This window comes from Anabrus simplex, chromosome 13 (assembly GCF_040414725.1).
Source record: "Anabrus simplex isolate iqAnaSimp1 chromosome 13, ASM4041472v1, whole genome shotgun sequence".
Taxonomy (NCBI): domain Eukaryota; kingdom Metazoa; phylum Arthropoda; class Insecta; order Orthoptera; family Tettigoniidae; genus Anabrus; species Anabrus simplex.
This window is the reverse complement of record NC_090277.1, coordinates 5,573,301-5,599,818: the sequence shown is the minus strand read 5'-3', so window position 1 is coordinate 5,599,818 and position 26,518 is coordinate 5,573,301. Positions and strand designations below refer to the sequence as shown.

Genomic DNA, 26,518 nt, shown 5'->3' with positions numbered 1-26,518 from the left:
CAAGGTTAGCCGGTTCGAGTCCCGCTAAATTTTCACCATCAGAATGTTAGCTGGCATGGTAGGCGAGGTGGAGGTATACAATTTATAAAAGTGTGCTTTAAATTCCAAACCTCTTCGTAGTGCTTGAGGGCATACGACGCTGTTTATGGTGATTCATCTGTTGGATGGGGATGTCAAGCCTTGTGCAGGCCCCTTGATGCTGGAGTAGGCTATGTCCCGGCATCGGGTTTTACCCTCTTTCTAAAGTGTTCTTAAGCGCCCCAAATCTTAAGTTCAGAAGAGACCTGGGGACTCTAGGCAGGGGGACACCGTCAACCGCCTCTAACCGCCTAGTTCAAGGCCCCAAGTGTCCATCCCAAGTTAACGGGCAGGGAACACGGTAGGCGTTGTTATACATGCTCTCTTAGAAGCCTCGTTTGATTCTACAAAACTAAGCGCTCAGCTCAAGGCCCCGAGGGTCGCTCCCAAGTTAACAGTGAGGTGTAGGCGTGGTTAAGAGACCCCAGATCCTCTCTTATACTAGGCTGGGTGATACCGACACGGGAAGCAAGAGCTAGGCGAAGGGCCTTAGTCTACGGCTGACCCTAAAGTCCTGTGCTTTAGTAGTTTTTAACTAGACATAGCACCGACCGCTTCCTTGAGGACACTTACCTGAAGGAAGTCAGTTCGTAAACATTTGTTACAACTGTAATGCAAACGTACGCACTTTCTGCCTTGCTCTCTAGCAACAAGTCCCAGTTCACCGGATGTACTCTGTGTGAAACGAACGGCAGTGTGTTAAGTACTGATTATATAAAATCGTATGTGCATATAAACGAATTGGCAATTTACTGTATTCCCTCACTTTCAACGAAGATCACCATCGTGATTGATATCTGCTAAAAAAGTAAGTTTAATTCTTTGATTATTATTATTATTTTGGATTTTTTACGGTTTCTTTTGTCCTTGTTTTTTTTAGAAAATCATCGTCTACTGTCAACATTATTCCAGTGAGATCTGCTAAAGCATTCTGCAGTTTTGCGGTCTTCATCTACATTGCACGTGCACATCCTAAGATGAGCTTAGTGTAAAACTGCTGCTTATTCGGTGGGTTAGTGCTTGCATTTATCGCAAGCAACTTCTACGCTAGCTGTTGACGATCCGACTAAATTTCGAGCCCTTTCCTATCCTATCGTCACTGTAAGACCTATGTGCGACGCAAGTAATTGCATTTTTCAGAAGCAGCCTCACTTTAGTAATAGCTGCTTCATAAAATAGCTACCTTTCTTTGTACGGCTAGGCTATCTTTCAAGATACAGACATACATTAATATTTCTTGTTTTCTAGGTACATCAAGAATTATCGCCGTCATCGTCATTCATTCGAGTCGCAGTTTGCAGTCTTCTCCTCCATTGCACGTGCACATCTCAAGGCATGTTTCGATCATTTTATCGATCTCATATGTTTAAATTTTTTTCTAAATTATAAAATATAGTATTTCGCCTTATTGTAGAACAATGGAGCACGTGGCTTTGTTTACAAACAAGAGCACGTGGTCAAGACGTCACGGTCACGCGACCGAGGTCAACGACCTCGGGTGCTGACGCAGCAAAAAATGCTGACTCAGCGTATTTAGAACGCACCTAGCCCTACTACATAACTTGTCTACATTGGTGATAGAAGGAAAATACAATTTTTCAGTGCAACTCTCCACAAACTGGCCTGGGCACAGAAACCGAAGATGCCTTCGGGGCATGGCATGACAAGAAACTGGACTATCTTATTGTTGCCGGCGATCTGAATGGACGTCGGACGGAGGAAGATAAGACCACAATGACACGTGGCTTCTGAATGACGATATTCAGGATGCAGTAACGTTGAAGAAACAGGTGATGTTTTGATGATTGGAGTAGATATAATGGACAGTTCGGCCGCCTCCGCCTCCGTCGGGCTCCCAGGAGCCTCCTACTCCGCCCACTCGCAAGGGGCCTTCCCACGGAGAGGCTCCTCCTCCCGCGGGAAATTTCAATTGGTAAACAAAGCCAGGTGCTTTTTGTCAGCTATCATCGACAACAACGCATCCCTAACCTCAGTGCTGCTATCTTAACGGGGCTAAACCTCAGTGCTGCCAACTTATCCTCACTAACGCGAGATTTGATTCGGTAAACAAATCCGCGTGCTTTTTGACAGCTGTCATCTACAACAACGCTTCGCTAACGTCAGTGCTGCTATCTTGACGGGCCTAAACCTCAATGGTGCCAACTTAACCTTACTGGCGCGAGATTTGAAGCAGCTACGTGCTTTTTGACAGCTGTCATCCGCCGTCTTTAATCAACAGAGCACCGTGCTGCTATCTTCCGAGCAATTTCGTCAGCTGTCATCCGTCATCTTTAATCAACAGAACACCGTGCTGCCCGCTTTATGGCTACTACCTTAAGCACGTAGTAGCGGGCAATTTGAAAAGTTCCATTAGCTATCATCCGCCATCTTGCATCACAAAACTCAGTGCTGCACACTTTAGCTTCTTACTTTTGAAATGTGGTGGCGGTAATTTCCACGCGACAGCTGCCATCCGCCATCTTTAATCAAGAGAGAACAGTGCTGCACTCCTTAGCTACTTACCTTTGAAATGTGGTGGCAGATAATTTGAAAAAATTCTACAGCAGCCATCTTTAATCAAGAGAACACCGTGCTGCACTCTTTACCTACATACCATTGAAATGTGGTGCCGGATAATTTGAAAAATTCTCCGTGTTCTTGTTTGGAAGCAAATCCACGTGCTCTTTTGACAGCTGTCATCCGCCATCTTTAATTAAGCGAGAGCCGTGCTATCTTTATCGTAGTAGTGGGCAATTTCTGTGTCACAGCTGTCATCCGCCACCTTGCATCGCTAACCTCTTTAGCTGCTTACCTTTGAAATATGGTGGAGGACAATTTGAAAAAATTCTACAGCAGCCAGCTTTAATCAAGAGAGCACCGTGCTGTTATCTTTATAACATTAAACTTTATTCTTTGACATGTGGTGATAGGTAATGTGCTTTTTTAACAGCTGTTATCCGTTATCTTTAATACCTTTGCAATGTGGTGGTAGGTAATTTTACAGCGACCATCAACGATGTGCTAGCTAAATCCGCATGTTTGCAACTTTACGCTAGTAATTTGTTAGACGCTTTGACGGTCCCTATCCAACAGATGTGTTTTAGGATTCGAGTTAAAGCTAATGCTGCTTAGCATGACTTGCACTTAACATGCTCTTGTACAGGAAGTGACTTAGCGAAAAAATAAATCCCGGTCCTCTTACGTCAGGAAGGGCAACTGGCTAAATCCCGGTCCATCGGCGTCAGAAAGGGCATTCAGCCGTAAAAGAATGGTTTATGATGTGAGACACTAGATGCTGTAATTTAAAATCCTAAACGAGTAACCGGCTGTAAAACAGATTATTGCTATTTAAAATCTTTGCATCAACAAGAGCTTCCGACGGTAAAACAGATCTTGCGATTTAAAATATTGCGTTAGGAAGGGCATCCGGCTGTAAAACAGGACTAAGAGTGGGGGAGCAGCAGCTAGCTGCTTCCTAGTGTAGTTCAGGTGTTATGCCTTGCGAGTAGGTATGTTTCGAATAAGCAGACTTTAGAGTTCCTGAACAAGAACAAATATCGGGGATGTGTTTTAGAGTAAGCTTGAAGCAAGCCTACACACACGAGCTACATCAGGCCGGCGAGCACATACACACTGCTAGAATGTGATGCTTCAGCTACTTTCGCTGAGTACGAAGTTCACAGCACACGTACAGTCCGCATCAGAATTATCAGCAGCAGCTTGTTAGACTGAGCTCAGAGGTGCAGGCCTTCTGGTTTAATACGCGGTACAAATACGTCTGCATGCAGAACGTCTATATTTCGGCACCTCAGTGTCTCGTGTTGTTCCTACCCTGGCTCAAAGGTCGCTAACAGGCAGGGGATACCGTAGATGTAGGCTTAGCTTAGTGCTCCCGAGGGTCCCTTCTCAGCCTAGCGCCTCTGTCTACCTACAGGTAAGGGATACCGTAGATGATGTTTTCTTATCTTCTTGCTTAGCTCAGCGCCCCATCAACTTACAGGGAGGGGATACCGTAAATGGCTCCTTCTCTTTTTGCTTAGCTCAGCACCCTGCTAGGTACAGGCAGGGGATACCGTAGATGTGGTCTTAGCTCAATGCCCCTGAGGATCGCTTCTCAGCCCAGCGCCCTTGTCTACTTATAGGCAAGGGATAACGTAGATGATGGCTCCTTCTCTTTTTGCTTAGCTTAGCACGCTGCGAAGTACAGGCAGGGGATACTGTAGATGTGGTCTTAGCTCAATGCTCCTGAGGATCGCTTCTCAGCCTAGCGCCCTATGTCTACCTACAGGCGAGGGATACCGTAGATGATGGCTCCTTCTCTTTTTACTCAGATCAGCGCTCCGTCTACTTACAGGCAGGGGATACCGTAGATGTTAGCTTAGCTCAGTGCCCCTGAGGATCACAACTCAGCTCAGCGCCCCTGTTTACCTACAGGTAGGGGATACCATAGATGATGGCTCTTTCTCTTTTTGCTTAGCTTAATGCCCCGTTTAAGTTCAGAGGTCGAGGATAGCGCGCTGGCCGTCCCAGGTTCGATCGGCTAGTATAATACATCAGCCTCCCGGAACTCCTAAATTCCGGCACCTCGGCATCTTCGAAAACAGCAGGTTCGATCCTGACTTAGTCCGATAGTGCTTATATAACGCTAGGCAATAAAGGTCTTTGACATAACTTAGTAACGAAGGCTAGGTTAGCTGACTTGCCCTTTCATATCATATCATCACTATGTATGAGGCAAGTTCTCCGTGTGTAAACATGAAAATGTGTTAACGCTACTTTTAGACAGTATCTGTTAACAAACTAACATACCCTTTCCTATATTATTATCACAACTGCTTCTATGCTAGGTAATAAACATCTTCAAGTTGCATGCCCCTTTCATATCCCATTATCACAAGTGCTTCAACGCTAGGCAATAAACATCTTTGAGTTGCACGTTTGTAAAGATAGCTAGGCTAGCTGACTACATTCATATATTCTTGTTCTTTTCTTAGGTACATCAAGAATATTATCGTCGACATTTCATCGAGCTACAGGCTTGAACGTGCACATTTTATTAATCCGAGTAACAGTTTGCATTCTGCAGCGCGTACATTTTAAGGTATGTTTCGAACTTTTTTATCGATCTTATAGTTTACATTGTTTTTAGCATTCTAGGATAGGAGGATTAGAAGGTATAGACATGGAAGAGGTTAATCTTGTAACTTCGAACTCACAACAATGTCTGACCTCTATTGGTTGAAACTTCGTTTCTTCCAAACATTGCAACTGTAGTCTAATCTCTACTGATAAATAGTTGTTCTCTTCAATCCTCATGCTGTTCGACCGTTATTAATTGAATTTTCGTTTTTTCTTTGCGACATGAGGGTAGGATATTGAGTTACTATATTTTCAACAACAAGAGTGCTACATTGTTAGGTATAGAACATTCATCTCTCTCTGCCTGCTTTTTAAATTTACGATAACATCTAACCTCTATAGGTTAAAACTTGTTTTTTCTGAACACTACAACTTTTGTCGAATCTCTATTGATAAATGGTTGTTCTCTTTTCAGAACATGAAGACAGCATGTTCCCCTACTCGCAGTGTGACATAACGTTCGCCAGACGGGATAACGTGACACGTCATTTAAAAATGAAATATAAACAGGTATCTGTTTTGTTCCCCTGCGAGCAGTGAGCTGTAACATTCGCAAGACAGGATACCCTCAAACGGCATTTAAAAACAAAGAACCCTAGCATAACATCTGCTTTATGTGAAGTTTGTGGGGTGTATTTCGCTAATGTACAGCAATACCAGGCTCACTTAGTAGAAGTACATCAGGTATCTACTTAAAACTATAACCCTCAGGTAGTAGGAAAAAAGCGTGTAAATACTGATGTAGCTGTAGAAAGTAGTAGTAGTAGTAGTAGTAGTAGTAGTAAAAACCAAGGAAAAATCAAGAACTTCAAACTATACACTGCAACACTAATGTACCATCTTCACATTTGCAGGGTCACTTATGGAGTACTGCGCATAAAAATATTGCCTGTAGAAGTGCTAGTAATAAAAACATCGAGGAAATTAATACTGCATTTAAAACTAGGATTTTTAGTTGCAGAATTCGTGCTAGTCAGAAGTCTCAAAGTACTGAAAACTTTGTAAATTGCGTTCAACCGGATGTGCAACAGCTTCTTGACAAAACTTTGTCTAATCATAATTTATTCAAAGTTAATTTCGAACTTTTTGCTTTGCATATTAAGAGCACAGATGCATCCGAAATAACGGAAATTAAACCATTTAATACAAAGAATTTTGTAGTAAGTGAGTCGACTAAATTTGGTGACGAATTTAGGGATGTCTCGAACATTATTTCAACTAAGAGCGAGGAATTTCAGGAAAAGGAATCAGGGTGGGCTTTAGTTGAATTTTTGTATCTAGAAGTTAACATCAATAAGTACAATCTCTTGCGAGGTTCATCGTACATTGAGCTGCCGACATGGACACAGCGAAAGGAAGCTGTTGTAAACATCCAAAACTATGACGAGGCTGTTTTGCATGCGCTGTGGTGTCGGCTTAAAATCCTGCGAAATCGAATGTAGCGAATAGAACATCATCGTATCCCCACTATTCAACACAACTAAATTTAGCTAGTATAGAATTTCCTATGCATAAAGGACATTAAGCGCTTTGAACAACTACATAATATTAGCATTAATGTGTATGGTGTAGACAAAAAGTCTGTATTAGGTCCTCTGATGTAATAAGAAGAGTAGTCATGTTAACTTACTCTATATCGAAAACAGTGAGAATAAACACTTTTGTTGGATTAAAAATTGGAGTAGACTTGTTGGTAGTCAGTTGTCAAAACATGATGGTAAAAAGTGGCTATATGATGGATGCTTGCAGTATTTTAGAACTGAAGATCAGTTAACAAACCATTCCAAGAATGACTGCAATCATGTATGTACAGAGATACCCGCTACAGGCAATAATGTTTTGAAATTTACAAATTATGACAAGCAGATGTGGGTGCCTTTCGTCATTTACGCAGACTTTGAAGCTATCCTCAAACCATGCAGCACATGCACGCCTAATCCTGACAACTCTTTCACTAATACTACACACATCCATGTCCCGTATAGTTTCGTGTATTATATCAAGTGTAGTTATGATAGTACCCGTAACAAGTTAGAGCTGTATCAAGGACCTGAAGCTGCTAAAGTATTTTTAGAAAGACTTGAAAGTGATGCAGTATGTCTTAGCAGTATTCTAAATACTAATATTCGTATGAAACCACTCACCAAAATTCAGTTACAAGAACATGAACGTGCTACAAAATGTAGTATGTGTGATGGGGAATTTTCCGAAAATGACCCTAAAGTTTTCGATCATGACCATTTAACTGGCTTGTATAGATGTCCTGCTCATAATAGCTGTAATCTTAAGTATAGAGTTCCAAAATTTACTCCTGTATTTTTTCATAACATATCTGGTTACGACTCGCATTTCATCATTTCACAATTTGGAGCATCAAATGAAAAAGTAGATATAATCCCTCAGAACAAAGAGCGGTACATTGCATTTACAAAGTGCGTAAAAGTAGATCAGAAGCATACTATAAAACTGAGATTTCTTGACTCGTTTCGCTTTATGGCGAGTAGCCTTGATAAACTTTCTAGTAATTTGCAGCCAGAACAATTTACAGAAATTCGACATGTTTTTCCTGAAGAAGCGCAGTTTAATTTACTTCGGCGTAAGGGTGTCTTTTGTTGTGAATAACTTGACTGCTTAGAACGCCTCGAAGAACGTGCCTTACCATCAAAACAATCATTTTACAGCTCGCTGAATTCAGCAGATATTAGTGATGATGACTATTTACATGCGCAACATATCTGGGAGCAGTTCCACATTCAAATGCTAGGTGAATACTCTGATTTGTATTTAAAGACGGATGTACTTCTGTTAGCTGATGTTTTCGAAAATTATCACTGTGTTTGCAAGAAAACCTACAGCCTTGATCCATGTCAGTATTTTACAGCACCTGGGTTAAGTTGGGATGCCATGTTAAAACACACGCGGGTGACTTTGGAACTGCTAACCGATATTGATATGTTGCACTTTATAAAAATCGTCGATTCGAGGTGGACTAAGTCAGCGTAGCGGGCGGTATTCTAAGGCAAATAATAAGTACATGCAGAGTTTTGACTAGTCAGGAATCTCAGTATATTGTTTATCTCGATGCAAACAATCAGTATGGATGGGTGATGAGTCAGCATCTACCAGTAAGTAGTTTCCACTGGCTAACGCAGTGCGAAATTGATGATTTACAACTGCACACCCTAGACGATGAAGCTAATAAAGGCTATTTCCTCAAAGTTGACTTACAGTATCCTAAAGAGTTACACACTTCTCATAATGACTTACCGTTCTGCCCTGAAAATATGAAGTCCCCGTACATCACATTAACAACAAAAATGCTAATTGCTCATTTGTGTGACAAATCTAAGTATGTCATTCATTATTGAAATTTAAAACAGTGTTTGCAGCATGTTTTGAAGTTAACCAAAATTCATCGCATACTAGAAAATAATCAGTCACCATGGCTAAAGCCATTTATCGATCTCAACAATAATTTAAGAACAAATACAGTTAACGAGTTTGAGAAAGATTTCTACAAGCTCATGAATAACAGTGTGTTTGGTAAGACTATGGAAAATGTTGACAAACGTGTTAATGTAAAACTGATTACAAACTGGGAAAATATTAAGGAAAGGTATGGTGCTAACCATTTAATAATTAAACCAAATTTCCATAGCTGTACTATCATACATGAAAATTTAGTTATTATACAGATGAATCGTGTTGAGGTTAAGTACGACAAACCTACCTACGTCGGCTTTGTAGTACTCGAATTAGCTAAAACACTCATGTATGAATTCCATTACGATTAGATGATGAAGAAGTACGCTCATAATGCGCAATTGCTCTACACAGATACCAATTCGTTTATTTACCAAATCAAAACTGATGACTATTACAATGATATAAAGCCAGACTTGGGTAGGTTTGATACTAGTAACTATCCCGAAAAAAATCAATATCATCGACCCCTACTGAACAAAAAGGTTCTAGGTAAAATGAAAGACGAATGTGGTGGAAATATTATCGATTCATTTGTAGGTACTAAATCCAAGTCATATTGCATAATGCTCTTAAATCAACTACAAATAAAGAAATTGAAAGGGATTAAAAAGATTGTAGTTCAGAATCAGTTAAGTTTAGAAAATTATAAAAATTGTATTAAGAGTAATCCACCTAGTTTACATAAGCAAATGTCTGTTATTAGAAGCAAGAAGCATCAGTTGTACACTCATTTAATTAGTAAGGTAGCCCTTAATAATGATGACCGCGAACTGTTTGTCATCAGAAATTCCACCAACACTCTAGCCTGGGGGCATAGTAGAATTGATAGGTACTACTTCACATAAAGCAGATATGTGTGTGTGTAAACATTATGCTAGAGGTGTGTACTTTGTAATATATATGTTAAGCTGTCTTACATCACAATTTACTGTACATATTGTATAAAGATAGAGTAGGAGGGAGAGGTACGCTGCGAGCGTAGTACAGCAAATGATTCAAGTTTGAACTTGTAAGATAAAGCATGACATACAAGAGATGTGTTGAGAAGGGAGAAGTACGCAAACATCACAACGGTAAAATGATTCGAGATAAAACTTTTACATACAAGATGTAAATAATGTAGAATTGGCATATTCTTTTATTTTAGATTAGGTATTACCTTGCCCCCTCACTCTCCTTTCTCTTGAAGATAAAGACGAGTAAGTATGTCAAGAAAGAAGGTGTTTAGCAGATTCGTATGTTATCGTCTAGCTCAGTAAGCATGTTGAGAAGAAATTTTTTTTCTAAGCAGTGTTTGATTCTGGTCTTGCAATGCAGTGTTCTACAACATCGGACTATAGTATGTATATGTTTTTGAATGGTAGTATGTGTTCACGTCTAATCATGCACACTCCTGCTTTTGCAATGCATGTTCGATAGAGATGTGCCGTGACAAAGAAGAGAGAGCTGCTTAGTAAGTATGTTGAGAAGGATTTTTTCTTTCTAAACAGTGTTTGATTTCAGGCTTGCAATGCAGTGTTCTACACCATTGAACTATAGTATGCAATTCTAGTTGTAATATGTCTTTAACAGCAGTGTGTGTTCAAGTCTAAACATGCATCACTGCAGCTATGCGATATGTGCACTGCCTTATGCATAAAATCGCGTTGTATGTTCGATAAAGCTATGCCTTGGCAGAGTAAGTAAAGGTAAAGGAAGTTAGAGTCGCTATCTTGCACAAGCTGTTCAGAATTCTAGTCTTTTTTCCTCTTAGAACATTTTTTTTTTTTTTTTTTGCTATTTGTTTTACGTCGCACCGACACAGATAGGTCTTTGGCGACGATGGGATAGGAAAGGCCTAGGAAGTGGAAGGAAGCGGCCGTGGCCTTAATTAAGGTACAGCCCCGGCATTTGCCTGCTGTGAAAATGGGAAACCACGGAAAACCATCTTCAGGGCTGCCGACAGTGGCCTCTTAGAACAAAGGTATACGCCAGATATGTTGTAATCACATCAATCATTGTTCTAATCACATGTTGTATCGAGTACAGTGTTCGATTATATTCATAATCACTTCTTTTGTAATATGATCTTAGAACAAAGGTATTCCTTGACATGTTCTTTTAAATTGTCCGCCACTACGATAAAGATAGTAGCACGGTGCTCTCTTCATTAAAGATAGCTGCTGTCAAAAAAGCACATTACTTACTACCACATCTCAAAGAATGAAGTTTAGTGTCATAAAGATGGCAGCACATTGCTCTGCTGATTAAAGATGACAGGTCATGAAATTGCTCGCAAGATAGCAGCACGGTGCTCTCTTGATTAAAGATGGCAGCTTGTCAAATAGAATGTTTCTAATTTTCTGCCACCACATTTCAAAGGTATGAAGGTAAAGAGGCCAGCACGGTGCTCTTTAGATTAAAGATAGCAGCTTGTCAAAAAGCATTTTTTAAATTGCCCAGAAGATAGCAGCATGGTGCTCTCTTGATTAAAGATGGCTGCTGTAGAAATTTTTTCAAATTGTCCGCCACCACATTTCAAAGGTGAGTAGCTAAAGAAGACAGCACTGAGGTTACCGATGCAAGATGGCGGATGACAGCTGTGACGTAGAAATCGCCTACTAATACGATAAAGATACCAGCACAGTGCTCTCTTGTTTAAAGAAGGCGGATGACAGCTGTCAAAAAAGCACGTGGATTCGCTTCCAAACAAGAGAACGTAGAATTTTTCAAATTATCCGCCACCACATTTCAAAGGTATGTAGGTAAAAAGGGCAGCACGGTGCTCTATTGATTAAAGATGGCTGCTGTAGAATTTTTTCAAATTGTCTGCCACCACATTTCAAAGGTAAGTAGCCAAAGAGTGCAGCACTGAGGTTAGTGAAGCAAGATGGCTGATAAAAAATCACGTGGCTTTGTTTACTGATTCAGCTAGTAGCTAAAGAGTGCAGCAGTGAGGTTTGTGATGCAAGATGGCGCATGACAGCTGTCAAAAAAGGACTTCGAATTTGCCGCCACACATTTCAAAGATAAGTAGCTAAGGTGTGCAGCACTGTGCTCTCTTGATTAAAGATGGCGGATGACAGCTAAGGGAACTTTCCAAATTGCCCGCTACCACGTGCTTAACATAGTATCCATAAAATGGGCAGCTCGGTGTTCTGTTGATTAAAGATGGCGGATGACAGCTGTCAAAAAAGCACGTAGCTTTGTTTACTGATTCAAATCTCGCGCTAGTGAGGTTAACTTGGCACCACTGAGGTTTAGGCCCGTCAAGATAGCAGCACTGGCGTTAGCAGTGCGTTGTTGTCGATGACAGCTGTAAAAAAGCATGTGGCTGTCAGAAAAGCACGTGGATTTATTTACCGATTTAAATCTCGCGCTAGTGAGGTCAAGTTGGCAGCAATGATGTTTAGGCCCGTTAAGATGGCAGCACTGAGGTTAGCGATGCGTTGTTGTCGATGATAGCTGTCAAAAAGCACATGGCTTTGTTTACCAATTCAAATTTCCCGCGGGAGGAGGAGCGGGCCCCTGGGAAGGCCTCCCGGGAGGAGGCGGAGGAGGCCCATGGGAGCCCGGCGGAGGCGGCCGAACTGTCCATTATATCTAATCATTCGAATGCCTAGAAAGCAGCCAGTAGTGAAGTGAAAGGGGTCAGTGTCATAACAAAACCAAACAGCTATGCAGCTCTACTATATATGAAACTTGAAATGCCACAAACAGGAGCAGGATATTTAACGGCTTGTCAAATCGGGGCATTGCTACATGGAAGAAAGCCAACGTATTTATGGCATCAATGAGGAAACACGATTTGCTACTCGACTGGTGGGAAGCGCGAAAGTGCTGGCGGAACTGCTTTGACAATTTCAATCTTGGAATTTCCGCATATACCGGTCCCTTTCCCCTGCGCAGTTGTCCCGTTCCATGGCTAAATGGTTGGCGTGCTGGACTTTCGTCACAGGGGTCCTGGATTCGATTCCTGGCAGATTCTGGAATTTTAACCATAATTGGTTAATTTCGCTGGCACGAGGGTTGGGTGTACGTGTTCTCTTCATCATCATTTCATTCTCATCATGACGCGCAGGTCACCTACGGGAGTCAAATAAAAAAGACCTGCATCTGGTGAGCCGAACATGTCCTTGGACACTCCCGGCACTAAAACCCATATGCCATTTCATTTTACCTCCGTTGTTGAAGGTCCCATGAAGCAAATTGACGGTACTGAAGTCCAGGCTCTGCTGAAGGAAATAAAACCAGGGAAAGCCATCGGTCCCGATGATTTCCGGCAAAGTTTTGTTTTGTGGAATGCAGGAGTTGCAGCTAAAACAAGCTTTTCAAGCGGATCTCAAAGAAGGCCAAAAACCAACAGATTGCCAAGGGTATCCATTAAAAAAAATAAAAAATAAGGGAAGACCTGCCGATTTTTATAATTACCGCCCGATTAGAATTTTGAGGTATAATATGTTAATTTTCGAACAAATCCTCGAAAACAGGACGAGGGATTTAGCCAAACATACAACAAAGCTGGATTTGTGTAAAATTGAGGCACAACAGGAGCAATCCTCGCTGCATGGCTGTTAGTTAAGAGACACTGAAAAGAATAAGAGGCTTCATCTCAGACTTTCTGGACCTTGAGAAAGCCTACCACGTGACCTTATCTGGCCAGAGCAACTTGCTGAGGGGGTAAAATAGCTCTACGTAGAACCAAGGAGCCCTGTTCAACCTGCGGCAGGAGCGCCTGAAAACTTCCATATAACTGTAGGAGTCCACCAAGGCCCTGCCTTATCACCACTGCTGTTCATTCTGGTGATGGACACCATTACATCAGCCCTCCACAAACCAATACCATGGACACTTCTCTATGCAAATGATGTCATACTGGCTGTAGAGAATAAGCTTGATCTCCAGCGCCAAACAGAAAAATGGAACAATCGACTAGGGCAATAATCCCCTCACTTCAACGAAAAGAAGACAGAATGCATGACATTACATCGTTGAGAAGTTGCGACCATGCATGTTGAGGTTGAAGATATAGCATGAGTAGATACATTTAGGTATCTTGGTTCCACAATATCTGGTGATGGCCTACTTACTGAAGAAGTCATCTTAAGGATATACAAAACCTGGTTGAAGTGGAGAATGACAAGGAGCGCCATTGCGATCGTCCAATGAAGGACTATCCCAAATCTAAGATACCGAAATATGATTCATCCTGTCGTTTTCTACCGCAACGAATGCTGGCCAGCTACAGGTAAAGTAAAACACCAACTAAGCGTCATGGATACGAAGATGCTAAGGTGGAAGGCTGGCATAACTAGACTGGATCACATTTCAAATTATGTTATTAGGAAATATTTAGGCGGTGCGACGTATCCAGAAAAAATTCAGGAAAGCCGTGTGTGCTGGCTTGGGAAAATCTTGCGTGCAGAGGGCGATATATTGTGAAAGTCAGCGTATGCACAGGAAGTCAGAAGAAAGAGGCGCAAAGGACGAACAATACAGCAAAGGGCAGATACAGAGGAAACCGACACGAAGGCTGTGAGACTACATACAGACATGGCCAGAGACCAATATAACTGGAGAGAACGTACCACAACACTGGACGCTACAAGAACATGCCATTCCAGAGCAACTTGCTGAGGGGGTAATACTGCTCTACGTAGAACCAAGGAGTCATGTTCAAGCTGCGGCAGGAGCGCCTGATGACTTCCACATAACAGTAGGAGTCCACCAAGGCCCTGCTGTTCATTTTTGTGGTGGACACCATTACATCACACGACATTTTAGCTTCAAAGATCTGCACAATCTCTGATGATCTGCAGCGCCAAACAGAAAATTGGAACAATCGACTAGCGCAATATTCCCGGGCCTCAATGGAAAGAAGAGAGAATGCATGACATTACATCGTTGAGAATTTGGAACCATGCATGTTGAGGTTGAAGATATAGCATGAGTAGAGAAATTTAGGTATCTTGGTTCCACATTCTCCGATGATGGCCAACTTACTGAAGAAGTCATCTTAAGGTTATACAAAACCTGGCTGAAGTGGAAAATGACAAGGAGTGCCGTTGCGACTGTCGGATGAAGGACCATCTCAAATCTACGATAGTGAAAACAACAAAGTACAAGCAATGACAATGAGCACTAAATTAAATAGTAGGAAATGGCAACAATCAGCAAGTGTGACCACAACACTGGAACAAGCATAAATTCAATACCATGATATTTTTATATGCTTATAACAATCTGGAAGTTTTATTAGAAAACTATGATATCAAAGATGTAGCACTAATGAACTGAACGTTTCCTTTCCATGACTCATTATCTGCTTTGGCGTTCACAAATAGAAAAATTCTACTTAACGCAATATAGGACTGCGGGCCCCGTGGTTGCTTAAAGTACTGTAAACAAAAACACTTCAGAAATATCTAGATCTACTGGAGATTTTTTGTAGATATATATTCAATAAAACTACATGAAGGAACAATGAATCTGATCTTAAAGTTTGTGAATATTTTAAGGCATTTTTAACCAATAGAATTTTAAAATATTAGTGTTTAAATGTAACCTTGTAAAGAAAGAATTAAACTGATAAAAATGGTCAGTTTCAGATGTCAAACAACCACTACTGAATACAACTGTATACAGGTACAAAATATTCCATATTGTACAGGCTTCACGGTGTACATACTTTGTTTCTTCCTTGATGTACGCCAGCAGCTGATCATCAGTATGTTGTTCTATGAATATTTCCTTCTTATTGTCTTTGGAAGGCTGTAAGCAAGAAATAAGAGAAGTAGAATAGAGAAGTAAAGGAATAAAAATATTAGTATATTGACCTAAACAAGAAACAGCTGAGAAAATGAACTTCAAAATCACTTTAATTACAAAAGAGGTGTCTACCTCGGTGGCAAATGGTACACAAAAATACATTATTATCAAGCACTATATTTTAAATTGACAAGAGCAGAAGACATTTTGCTAAAATAGAGTGTTATACAATTTACACTAACAATTTAATCACACAGCCCATCCTTAATGAATTTAAATTATTTACAAAATTCTACTCATAACATCTTGTGTACTTACAAACATAATCAACTCATATACAGTGTGTGGAATGACTTTAAATAATTCCATGCAAGTGCTAAAAGATTAAACTTTACATTGCATGTAAATTTTAGCATTGCATTTAAATTGCATTTATTTTCTTTTTTTAACCCTTTTTGTAACCTAAGAAGCATAACGACATGCTGCATATTAACCAGAGCCCTTTTGCACCATTTTTCAGAGAGTGATAAGAGAGACAAGAACATGAAAAGGTACATACAATAGGATGGCAGTAGACAAGGAAGTGATAGAAAAGGAGGAACATGAAAGGACAATTACTATCTCCAAATCCACACCCAATACTATTCCTTACTTCTCTTTCTCTATCTGTTGATCCCTGTTTCCACACTGACTAGCTATTTTATTTATCCTCTTTATTTCACATTCCCCTGTTCCCATCCTTCTATACATCACTTGACTTCTTATCTCTTTGTTAAATTCCCATGTTCCTATTGTCCCCTTCAAATTTGGCCCATACTATGCATTTTATTGTGTGTTCTTAACAGCTGATTACATTCTTTCATTGGGAGAGCAGTCTAAAGTTTTATTCGTGAATAGCTGTGTTCTCAGTCAAAAAGTGCTTCGACCGGTTTTGGGGAGTATGCAGACTATTGATTATTCCAGCCTGGCGATCGATAAACACATGGTAGTCATGTCTCGCTCGGAGCCCAGTAATTTCTAGAAGAATTACAGCCCATCGTGGAACGCCAGTGCCAAACGTCCACAGCTGAGGGAATATAAGCTCGGAAAAACGAATAAAATCTCTCTTTAACTCTGATTCTGTATTGCCACAGATTTTTGCGAGCTTCGCAGTTAAGTTTGTTCATCGAGCTATTTATTCGACGTGATCATACTCGATAAATTTTCTAAAGCTGTCTGTGTCCGCTTCAGCCACCATCGGAACTTCAAGAAAGAAGAGGACCTTTACAATTCAGAATAACCAGCTACACCAGGATGCCTCGCCTATCCTCAAGAGGAGCTAATCATTCACATATGGAAATGGACTTTGCTGTCATCATGCCGTGCTAAATGTAGGCACATTCTAACATGAGGGAGAAAACGACCAGGACGACCTGCGACATGTGAGCAGATTCAACCACCTGGGAAGGGATCGAGTCTCATCGCAAATTTAAGTAAACTTTTGTAACATAGTTACTGTCCATCTATGTGGAAGTAGTATGTGCCTCTTCATTTGCATTACTATTTCTATGAGATCAGTGCAATTTTGCAATAATTTCATACTTCATTCTTCTGGTGTCATGGTAGTGTTGGTACAGTGAGTGCAAATGTTATTTGGATTCTATTAGTGTAGTTGCCATTTAATGTCTTCCAAGATTATTTCTAATTCCCTTCAAATGTTTAAACTTAATATTTAAAATTAATGGAGCTCCCGGATAAAATATAATTTAATTAAACAATTCCAGATTTATGAACTTGTGTGGAAATAATTTTCGTTGTGCCTTATATGATAAATTTCACTGTGAATTTCATATTATGAATTTCTGTGTATTTGTCCAGGATAGTGTCATCAAATTCAGTATTATGTAGAATTAACAATCACCACTAATAATATTGATAATAATAGTCATAAATTTTAAAACCAGGTAAAGATTAATGGTCATGAGTGATAAATATTTGCTGGTCTTGTGAGATATTTGATGTGTGCCCTGTTGATGAATTATGAGCATGGAATACGGCAATCCTGTGGGATTAATTCGTGGATTATTTGGAGAAGTATGTGTCTTGCATTACAATGCGTTCTGCGAATTTCATGTGGCTATTTCTAGATGAGTACAGACCTTGCAAGGCAGACCCTCCGATGAGGGTGGGCAGCATCTGCCATGTGTAGGTAACTGCGTGTTATTGTGGTGGAGGATAGTATTATATGCGGTGTGTGAGTTGCAGGGATGTTGGGGACAGCACAAACACCCAGTCCCCAGGCCATTGGAATTAACCAATGAAGGTTAAAATCCCCGACCCGACTGGAATCAAACCCGGGACCCTCTGAACCGAAGGCCAGTACGCTGACCATTCAGCCAATGAGTCGGACGTTTCTAATAATAATTTATCGTGACTCAATGACCACATGTCCGGTGACATTGATGTTTAAGCTTAATAATGTGCATGATAATTGTCATCCATTTTATTCTGAATATCAATTTGCTTAATATCTGTGCTCGACGTTGTATTAATCCTGCTATTATCTCTTTAAACATGATTACCAATATTCAATCACGTGTCACTGATTGTCGGACGTAATGATTTACCAGGAACTGTCGTCTCACTATTCTATTTATAGGATTATGATAATCAGAATCTAAAATTAAATTCTAGAATTTGTTTGTAAATAATATAAATGAAATTTGTGTATCATATGTGTGAATGTGGAGAGAATGAATTAGTTAGGAATATTTTCTCTTGTGATTTATTAAAATGTGGTTTTGACCTGACCGCGTGTTCACCACGGTGGGCTCAGGTAATTCCGGCGTTGTTTGTGCTCATTTATCTTGTTGAAATAATTATGTTTAGTGAATCTCATTATGTATTTAAGTAATGTTCTACAATGACGTGCCATTAAAAATGAATAGGCCCGTACTATTTTAACCTCGCCCGAACAAAGTTTACAAAATTTTAGATATTGTAAAAAGTCATAAATTAATTTCAATCACATTTTGAAGGATTTTCAGGAAAAGAATGCTTCTCTAAGGTCATAATAATGCTTGTGAAGTCTTAAATCAAAATAATTATTTGAAATTATATTAATTAAAATAATTCTCGAGAATGCAATTTATTCAAGTTTTGGTCAGAAATTATTTCAATATTAGTGGAGTTTATCCATAATTAAGATAAAATTATGATGTAAAAATTCTCAGTGTTATTTTTGAGATTTTCACGACGCTATTATCATTTATTGTTTTATTAATATAAAATTTCTTCTTTTTCTAAGTTGAAAACATGCTGTCGCGATAGCCACTTTCTGTTAAGTTCATGGTTCAAAGAAGTTAAGAAGATTTTCACCCTCAACAATTTTGTTTTTTTCAAGCCAGATGAGGCTAATTTTCATTTTTTTTACATTTCAGTGTAATTCAGGTTTCGATGAGGAAGGACCAGAGAGTCCGAATTGTATAAAAGTGTCCTATGAGAAGAAAATGCATTACGACCTCAAGATTTTGTTGTTAAATTATGTTTAATTTTTGTTTAAAAGAGTGCTATTAACAATAAATGTCAAACCATGTTTTTAAATTGTTTGTTTTTTCCATTTTTGTCAGTCCATTTCCTATTAACCGCCCCTAAAAATCAGCCGACGCCAGTTAACGAACGGTCCACCTCTGGGACTCTCGTTCACCGGCTTAGCCTATCTGGGAAATAGAGGGCACTATATACCTTCATTCCCAAAACACTTCACTGTAATATCAAGTAATCCTACATTATTCCTACCTTTTTACCAACAATTGGACAATACTTAAATCATAACTACAGAAATATCCATCATCCTTCTCTGTACATCATATTAAGACCAAAAATTCACTCAATGTTTCAATCAATCAACCATAAAACGCATCAACACCCACTGGTGAGCACTTTGATTGTGTATCAGATGTTTATGTAGAAAAATATTGTGGAAATTTATGAAACAACTCACTTGGTAAATTATGTCTTCCTGTAAGTAAATATTAGCCAAAATTTGTCCCCTTGAATTCCAACTTATCTTCATGTTGTGACCTTTCCTACATATAAAGATGATGACTTAAATTTATTCATCAACTAATGTCATTCCACGCCATCCCTCGATGACATTTCAGAATATACTGCTTAGTCGAACAGCTTGTCTCATTTCTCCAAGCCTTTCCATCCCAAACTTTCCAACATCTCTGTAACACAACTCTTTTGTCAGAAATCACCCACAAGAAATGGAGCTGTTTCTGTAGATTATTTCCTGTTCTCTAATCAAGTAATCCTGGTGACGTTCCCATACTTTAATTGTGGCCTTGCTGGAGATTTACGTGCCCTCTCCTCTACAACCCCTCAATAACCTCAAAATCATATTAAGAGATATGTAAATTTTATTTTCCATCCTGTTTATCTGATTACCACAATGAAGATCTATCCTTATTATGAATGCCTAGGTACTTACATAGGAACTTTCACCCCTTCAACAGAATAATAAAACAGAGAAGACTATCTATTTGTGAAACACACAACCTCACAATATTGTCAAGGTCTTTCTGCAGTCACTCACAATCCATATCTCTGATTCCAGTTAATTATTCATATTGTGTACATATGAAAATAAACGTCCCATCATACTACCCTATGGGACCCAATCCCATAGTTTTTATAGGATCAAATAAAGCTTCACATACTCTAATGCTCTGAGTCCTATTTTCTAAAATTATAGCCACCCATACAGTCACTATTTTACCTTGACCAACTGCACTTATATTTGCCAGTAGTCTACCAAGATCTATCGTATCAAAAGCCTTAGATAAGTACATCATGACACACTTGACCTCCTGAATCTAAAATATCAGCTATATCTTGCAGGAATCTACAAGATGAGCTTCAGTGGAATAATGTTTTCTAAAACTAAACAACCTTCTATCGAACCTGTTAGTAATTTTTGTAATATGTGTATAATATAATCAGAAAGAATGAATTCCGAGAGCTTCCATGAAACACCAGCCAAGATGAAGTGTGTAATTATAGGCATTATGCTTATCACATTTCTTTATACACAGGGTCTACTACACCAATTCTTCATTCATTCGGTATAGCTGCTTCATACATACACTACACTAATCAATACATAAACATACAAACACTAGTCAATTAAGCACTAAAGATCTGGTTCTATATCTCAACCAACAGACTTTAGTATATCCCCAGAAATTTTACCAATCGCAGCAGCATTTCTAGTTTCAAATCTTCTGCTTTGAATCATCCTTAGCTATACTGCTAACAATAAGAGTTGGCGCATTACATTTCTTAGAGGGAGGTCCGTTCACTGCCTGCCGAGGAGGGATAAAGGGAGTGGCTGTGTGGTTGCCATGGAAACGAGTGTGGGGCGACTATGGTTGCCATGGAGATAAAACTTAAGGGCAGCTCGTCTTGCTGGGAGTGCCAAACCTGTCACTGTCACTGATAAGAACCTGATTGTTTGTATGAGAGTGATCGCAAATGGGACAACACCGCCTGGCCAGGTACTCTACAACAGATCACAGCGGTCAGAATGAGGGAGGGAACAAGTGAGCTGGAAGTGACGGGTAAGAGCATGTAGAAAGGAATGCTGGAATGTGGCAACACGTGCAGTGCTCCTCCCTCCAACCTTACCTGTCAGACGCCAACTTTAGTTAAGTCTTATGACGTCTTAAGCACAGGTACTTAGTGTCCCATAACCAAAATGAATAGAAATAAACATTTGAGAATTGCAATATTTCCTTAACGCTAAATGCGAATTTTGCCCTATTTTGAATTATGTGAAATCGAATATACAAATGCAATGCTCTTATCGAATAATTTTCGGGACTGGAAATTTCATCTGTTACTTGCGTGTTTATGCTAAATCGGGGTCACGCAAAATCGGGGTGGTACTGTAATATGAACTATGTTATTGCTTCGCTTACATCAGGAACAACGTATATCAATAGGCCTATAAGCTCTTCAAGATGTCAGAAGGTTATATTTGTAATACTTCAGCAAAATGCAAATTTCAATTATGTGTATTCCAGATTGGGTAACGCAATGAGAATTGCTCATGGACACACGAGATGCTCTTCAGAGGACAGGTGATTTCCAGATGTTGACAAGGAAGTTATTTGTCACTGATTAAGTGCTGGAAACCACTTTATAGGAACCAAATTGTGAAATGGAGACGGTTTTTGTACATAAAGAGAAAACCCACAAGCCCAATTCTCCAATAGAGCTTGAAGCATTTTCAGGTGCGGTATGTACAATTTACGCAATTTTATAACAGCAGCAGTTTCTGTTTGAGAATTATGGAATGAAGCAGATGGTCGTCCTATCCTTCGAGCTACAGTATCTCTTCAAGAGTTCCAAATAACCCAGTTTTGAGGTTTGTAATATGTAAGACAGACCAGCCCTAAGAAGTAATAACAAGTTAGCAGCAACAAGGAATGTCTTTGACATGTTCATTTCACAACTACCTGAAGTGTTTGTTCCATACGAAAATACTACTGTGGATGAACAGAAAGTTCGCTTTAGGGGAGAATGCCCTTAGGCAGTATTTATCTACCAAATGAAGAGGAAATTATGGTTACTCTTGGATTTGGACACGCTTATGTATGCGCCGCTGAAGTTTACAATGGCAAACCAGTAACCAGACAGAGAGAAGTGAACCCAGGAATGAATGTTTTATTGAGACTTGTCAAGCATACTGAGGGAACAGGGAGAAACGTCACTACAGACAATTTCTTCACCAACTTCACCCTCGCTAGCGAGATTCTGAAAAAGAACCAGTTTTAACTTTTACTGCATTGTTCTTTCTAAAATAACTGATCGTTACCTTTCCTAATGGAACATCCCTAGAGACTTGCTGATCCCATTTTCCACACTCCTCAATCAGACCAATTCCCAGGGACTCAACCTTTCATGCAGCATAAAATAATGGTTTGGAAAACTCAGGAAAACTAACCAGTTGTCCAAAACATAAAATTGAGATCACTCTGTGCTGGATAGGTTAGTATAATTAGTAACGATAGATAAAAGGTGACCGTCGAAGAGACATATGCAAGTGCTGGCCAACAAGGGATATACCGTGGATGGTACACAGGCGGAAGAAATAAATAATATACAAGAAGTCAGGAAGATACAAGGACACTAGTGGATGAACAAGAATTGGCTACTTATTGAAAGACAAGACACAACAAGTTACAAAGAGTACAGCACAAAAAATATCAAAACATATATCACAACAAATCACAAAGAAAATATTACAGAGATCAGTGAGAGTGACACTAATATTTAAAACTGGATTAATGAAAGAGCACAGACGTGCAATATCGTAGAAAACAAAGAGTAGGAGAAGGAATTAATGATCAGCATTTTCAATTACAAAATCTTGGCATACCGTAGGTAAGACTATTACACAGTTCAGGAATGTAAAGAAGTTTTTGAGAGAAATGACACACACAAAGTTCATGTATATAAATAAAATCTTAACGACAGTGTGTCTGTACATTGAATATTTTGGCAAAATTTCGGTACAGTTATCCGTTTCAGGTGTAATAATGACCATCTGCATATATTTTAGCTTTGGTGTCTGTTTGTTTGTTTATCCGTTTGTTTGCTTGTGTGTCTTTCTATAACTTGAAAACTACTGGATATATTTCCACCAAACTTCATATTTAGAATCCACTTGTCCTTGGGTAGGTTTTAGTTTAAATATTGTTTCTAAATCCCTGAACTGACTGGGGGTTTATACGAAACCGGAACCGTGATTATGCACTCCCTCGAAATATACACAACCAAACTTAATGGAAATCTACCTGCCTTCACGGAAATTAATTCTTAACCTTTTTCCTCATATGCATCATTTTGATACAAGGATTAATAAGGGAGATATCATTAATGGACCATGTTTCAGTGCAAGTCCCACCGGACTTAACGCAGGAGCGGATGCGTGTAAAGCGTATTTCTTACAACTTGAAAACTACTGAAGAAATTCGAACCAAATTTTATATTTAGCATCCACCTGTCCACGGTTAGGTTTTAAGGTGAATACCATTTCAAATTTCCGGAATGGACTGGGGTTTTATAGGGAACTGAAATGGTGATTTTACTCTCCCAAAATATATACAGTACAAGACCAACCTGACTGGAAATAGAACAAAATTGATGGAAATCAATTACAAAAATTTATTATCTCTTGTGCATTTTTTCAACAGGAGGATTAATAAAGGAGATATCATGAAAGGTCGGTTTCTCAGGCCAAGTCCGGCGGACATAGCCCAAAAGTAGTTGTACATGGAACAGATTCCTTATCTATCTATAAAAATCAAATCGTAATGACTGTGTGTCTGTTCACTGACTATTTCGGCGAAATTTTCGTACAGCTTTCCGTTTAAGGGGAAATAATGACCATCTACATACTTTTTAGCTACAGTTTCCTGAAAGCCCTAACTTTCATCCCCCTCGCCCAAAATCAGGATTGCCTCACAATCTGCCACACCAGCTGAAAAATTGAAATTAAGCAAATTTATATGTTTTAGCAAGTAACCTACGAAAACTTCAAAGATCTTTAAATTTTTCACTTTTCTGGCAAGGAATATCGAAATATGAGGCAATTTAAAGACAGTGCAGACCTTTGTTTCGAGGTATCTAGCGGCTAAACGGTAATTCCTATCACAAAACGGATGGCACAACCTATGTTCAATTTGGAGTGATCTACAACTTTGGTCCTGTAATATTTTGCCATCTTTCTCCCCACCCCCTACCCTCTCTCTCTCCCCCACCCTTATAGGGTAGATATGTCTGTATGTTTCGATTGTTCGTAAATGTTGTGCTTTTTACACGTACGTTACATAGTTTGACACACTTATAGGAACGATAGAGCTATTGAATTCGGCACGCACATTGACATGACCAATTGCTATATGAGCACCAAATTTCATGATTCTATCTTCCACATAAGTATGTGAAAAATAATGTAAAATGTTAAAAATGTACCCAAATTTCAACCCATTCAAATATCGTAACTCAATCCAACCCATAAATATGGGAAATATGAGAAAAGGTTTTAACACCAACATGTAGAGCGACAAAAGGGACATCTGAGGGTGTAAACTGTTTGTTGATATGTTTTACCGTTTAGGAGCAGTAAATCTCGAAATGAAGGTTTGCACTGACAAATATGCCCATGCTTATCTGTCAACTATATAAATATAATCCTAACCACCATGTGCCTGTACATTTACTATTTTGGCAGAATTTCCGTATAGTTATCTGTTTCAGGTATAATAATGACCATCTGCATATTTCTTAGCTTTGATGTCTGTGTGTCTGATCGTCTGTTTGATTGTATGTGTTCTTATAAATTGAGAACTACTGAATAAATTTCTACCAACCCTGATATTTAGAATCCACCTGTCCTTGAGTAGGTTTTAGGGCCAATATTATTTCTGAATACCTAAATTTACTGGGGGTCTATCTGAAACCGAAGTTTTGAACTCCCTCAGAATATGCACATCCGAAATTAATGGAAATCCATTTCTAAAACTTTCTTCTCATCTGCATTTTTCGACAGGAGGATTAACAGGTGAGATACCATGAATGGTCAATTTTGCAGGTTTAGTCCAGCGGACAATGCATAAAAGGTGTTGTACGTGGAGCAGATTTCATCTATCTACATACGAGTAAACAAAACCGTAATGACTGTGTGTGTCTGTACATTGACTATTTTGGTGAAATTTTCGAACAGCTACCCGTTTGAGGCGTAATAATGACCATATGCATATTTTTGGGGGTAGTTTCCTGAAATTCCTCATTTTTGACACACTCACCCAAATTCCAGATTGCGGCATAATCTGCCAGACGAGCAAGAAAATTAAATTTGTAAAAATTATATGTTTTAGCCTGTAACGGATGGAAAACTTCCAAGATCTTTAAATTTTTCACTTTTTATCCCCGAATAATATCGTTACATGGAGGCAATTTTAATGATGGTGCAAACCTTCGTTTTGAGGTATTTCGTGGGATAAATGGGAAGTCCTATCACATAACGGATGGCACCATCTCCTGTCAATTTGGAGTGATCTTCAACCTTGGTCTTATGATTTTTTGTTGTATCTGTACCCCTTATACGTTAGATTTGTCTCCATTTCTCGATTTTAATTAAATTTGAACTTTTACATGCATAATTCATACTTTCAATCACTTACTGGAAAGATAGAAACATTAAACTCTACACGAATATTGGCCCACCTAGTATCCATATGCGAGTCAAATGCTATGTCACATAATTATACGAAAAGCAATACAATGTAAGATACGAGGTAATCTTACACAAATTTCACCCTATTCAATGTTTCTAACTCAGTCTGATCCATGAATAGATGAGATGCGAGAAAATATAATAGGACCAGCCATTAGGCCACAAAATACTGCGGTTATGTTACAATCCTTTGACCATATACGTACCGTTTAGCAGCAGTTAATCTGATAATGAAGGTCTGCAATATTGCAACCATGCATATACTTCCGTATGTCGATCTATACATATTCATTGATGTCAATTTGTAGCGAACGAGAAAGTGTGCGTCAGCTATTGTAATCAGTACTGCCCACACCAAATTTGACTGGCAGTAGGAATGGTGTCCTTCTCCAATTCCTGTATAACTGGCATTAGTAAGGAGGGCCTACCATTATAATGAATAATTCACTTCTCGAGTTGACTTGTAGAAGGCAAGGGAGCGTACAATTTTGTTCAGAACTCCCGTATCTGATGGTGTTTGGCTGTAGGCCAGGGTGCCCTCCATTATAAACTAATGTAGCCATATAAAGTGTGACTAGCATTAGGCATAGTGGCCTGCTATTTTGCTGGAAACTCACCAACTGTGTATGACGGGCAGTAAGCTGGCATCGGCAGGAAAAAGGGCTTGTCATTATAATGATAACTGCACAACTCAATTTTGACTGGTAGTAGGAAAGTTGCCTGCGATTATAATAGTAACTCCTCAACTGTAATAGGTCTGGAAGTAGGAAAGGGGGCCTG

At 39.3% G+C, this 26,518-nt stretch overlaps 1 protein-coding gene across 1 annotated transcript in view; it reads right to left on the bottom strand.

The window, feature by feature from the left end:
- Nucleotides 1–15,195: 15,195 nt before the first annotated feature.
- Nucleotides 15,196–26,518, bottom strand: part of LOC137502940 (uncharacterized) — a 37,453-nt gene continuing 26,130 nt past the window's right edge. The window contains exon 3 of the mRNA XM_068230156.1: nt 15,196–15,453. Coding sequence (XP_068086257.1) covers nt 15,196–15,453 — 258 coding nt within the window. The remainder of the gene's footprint in view (nt 15,454–26,518) is intronic.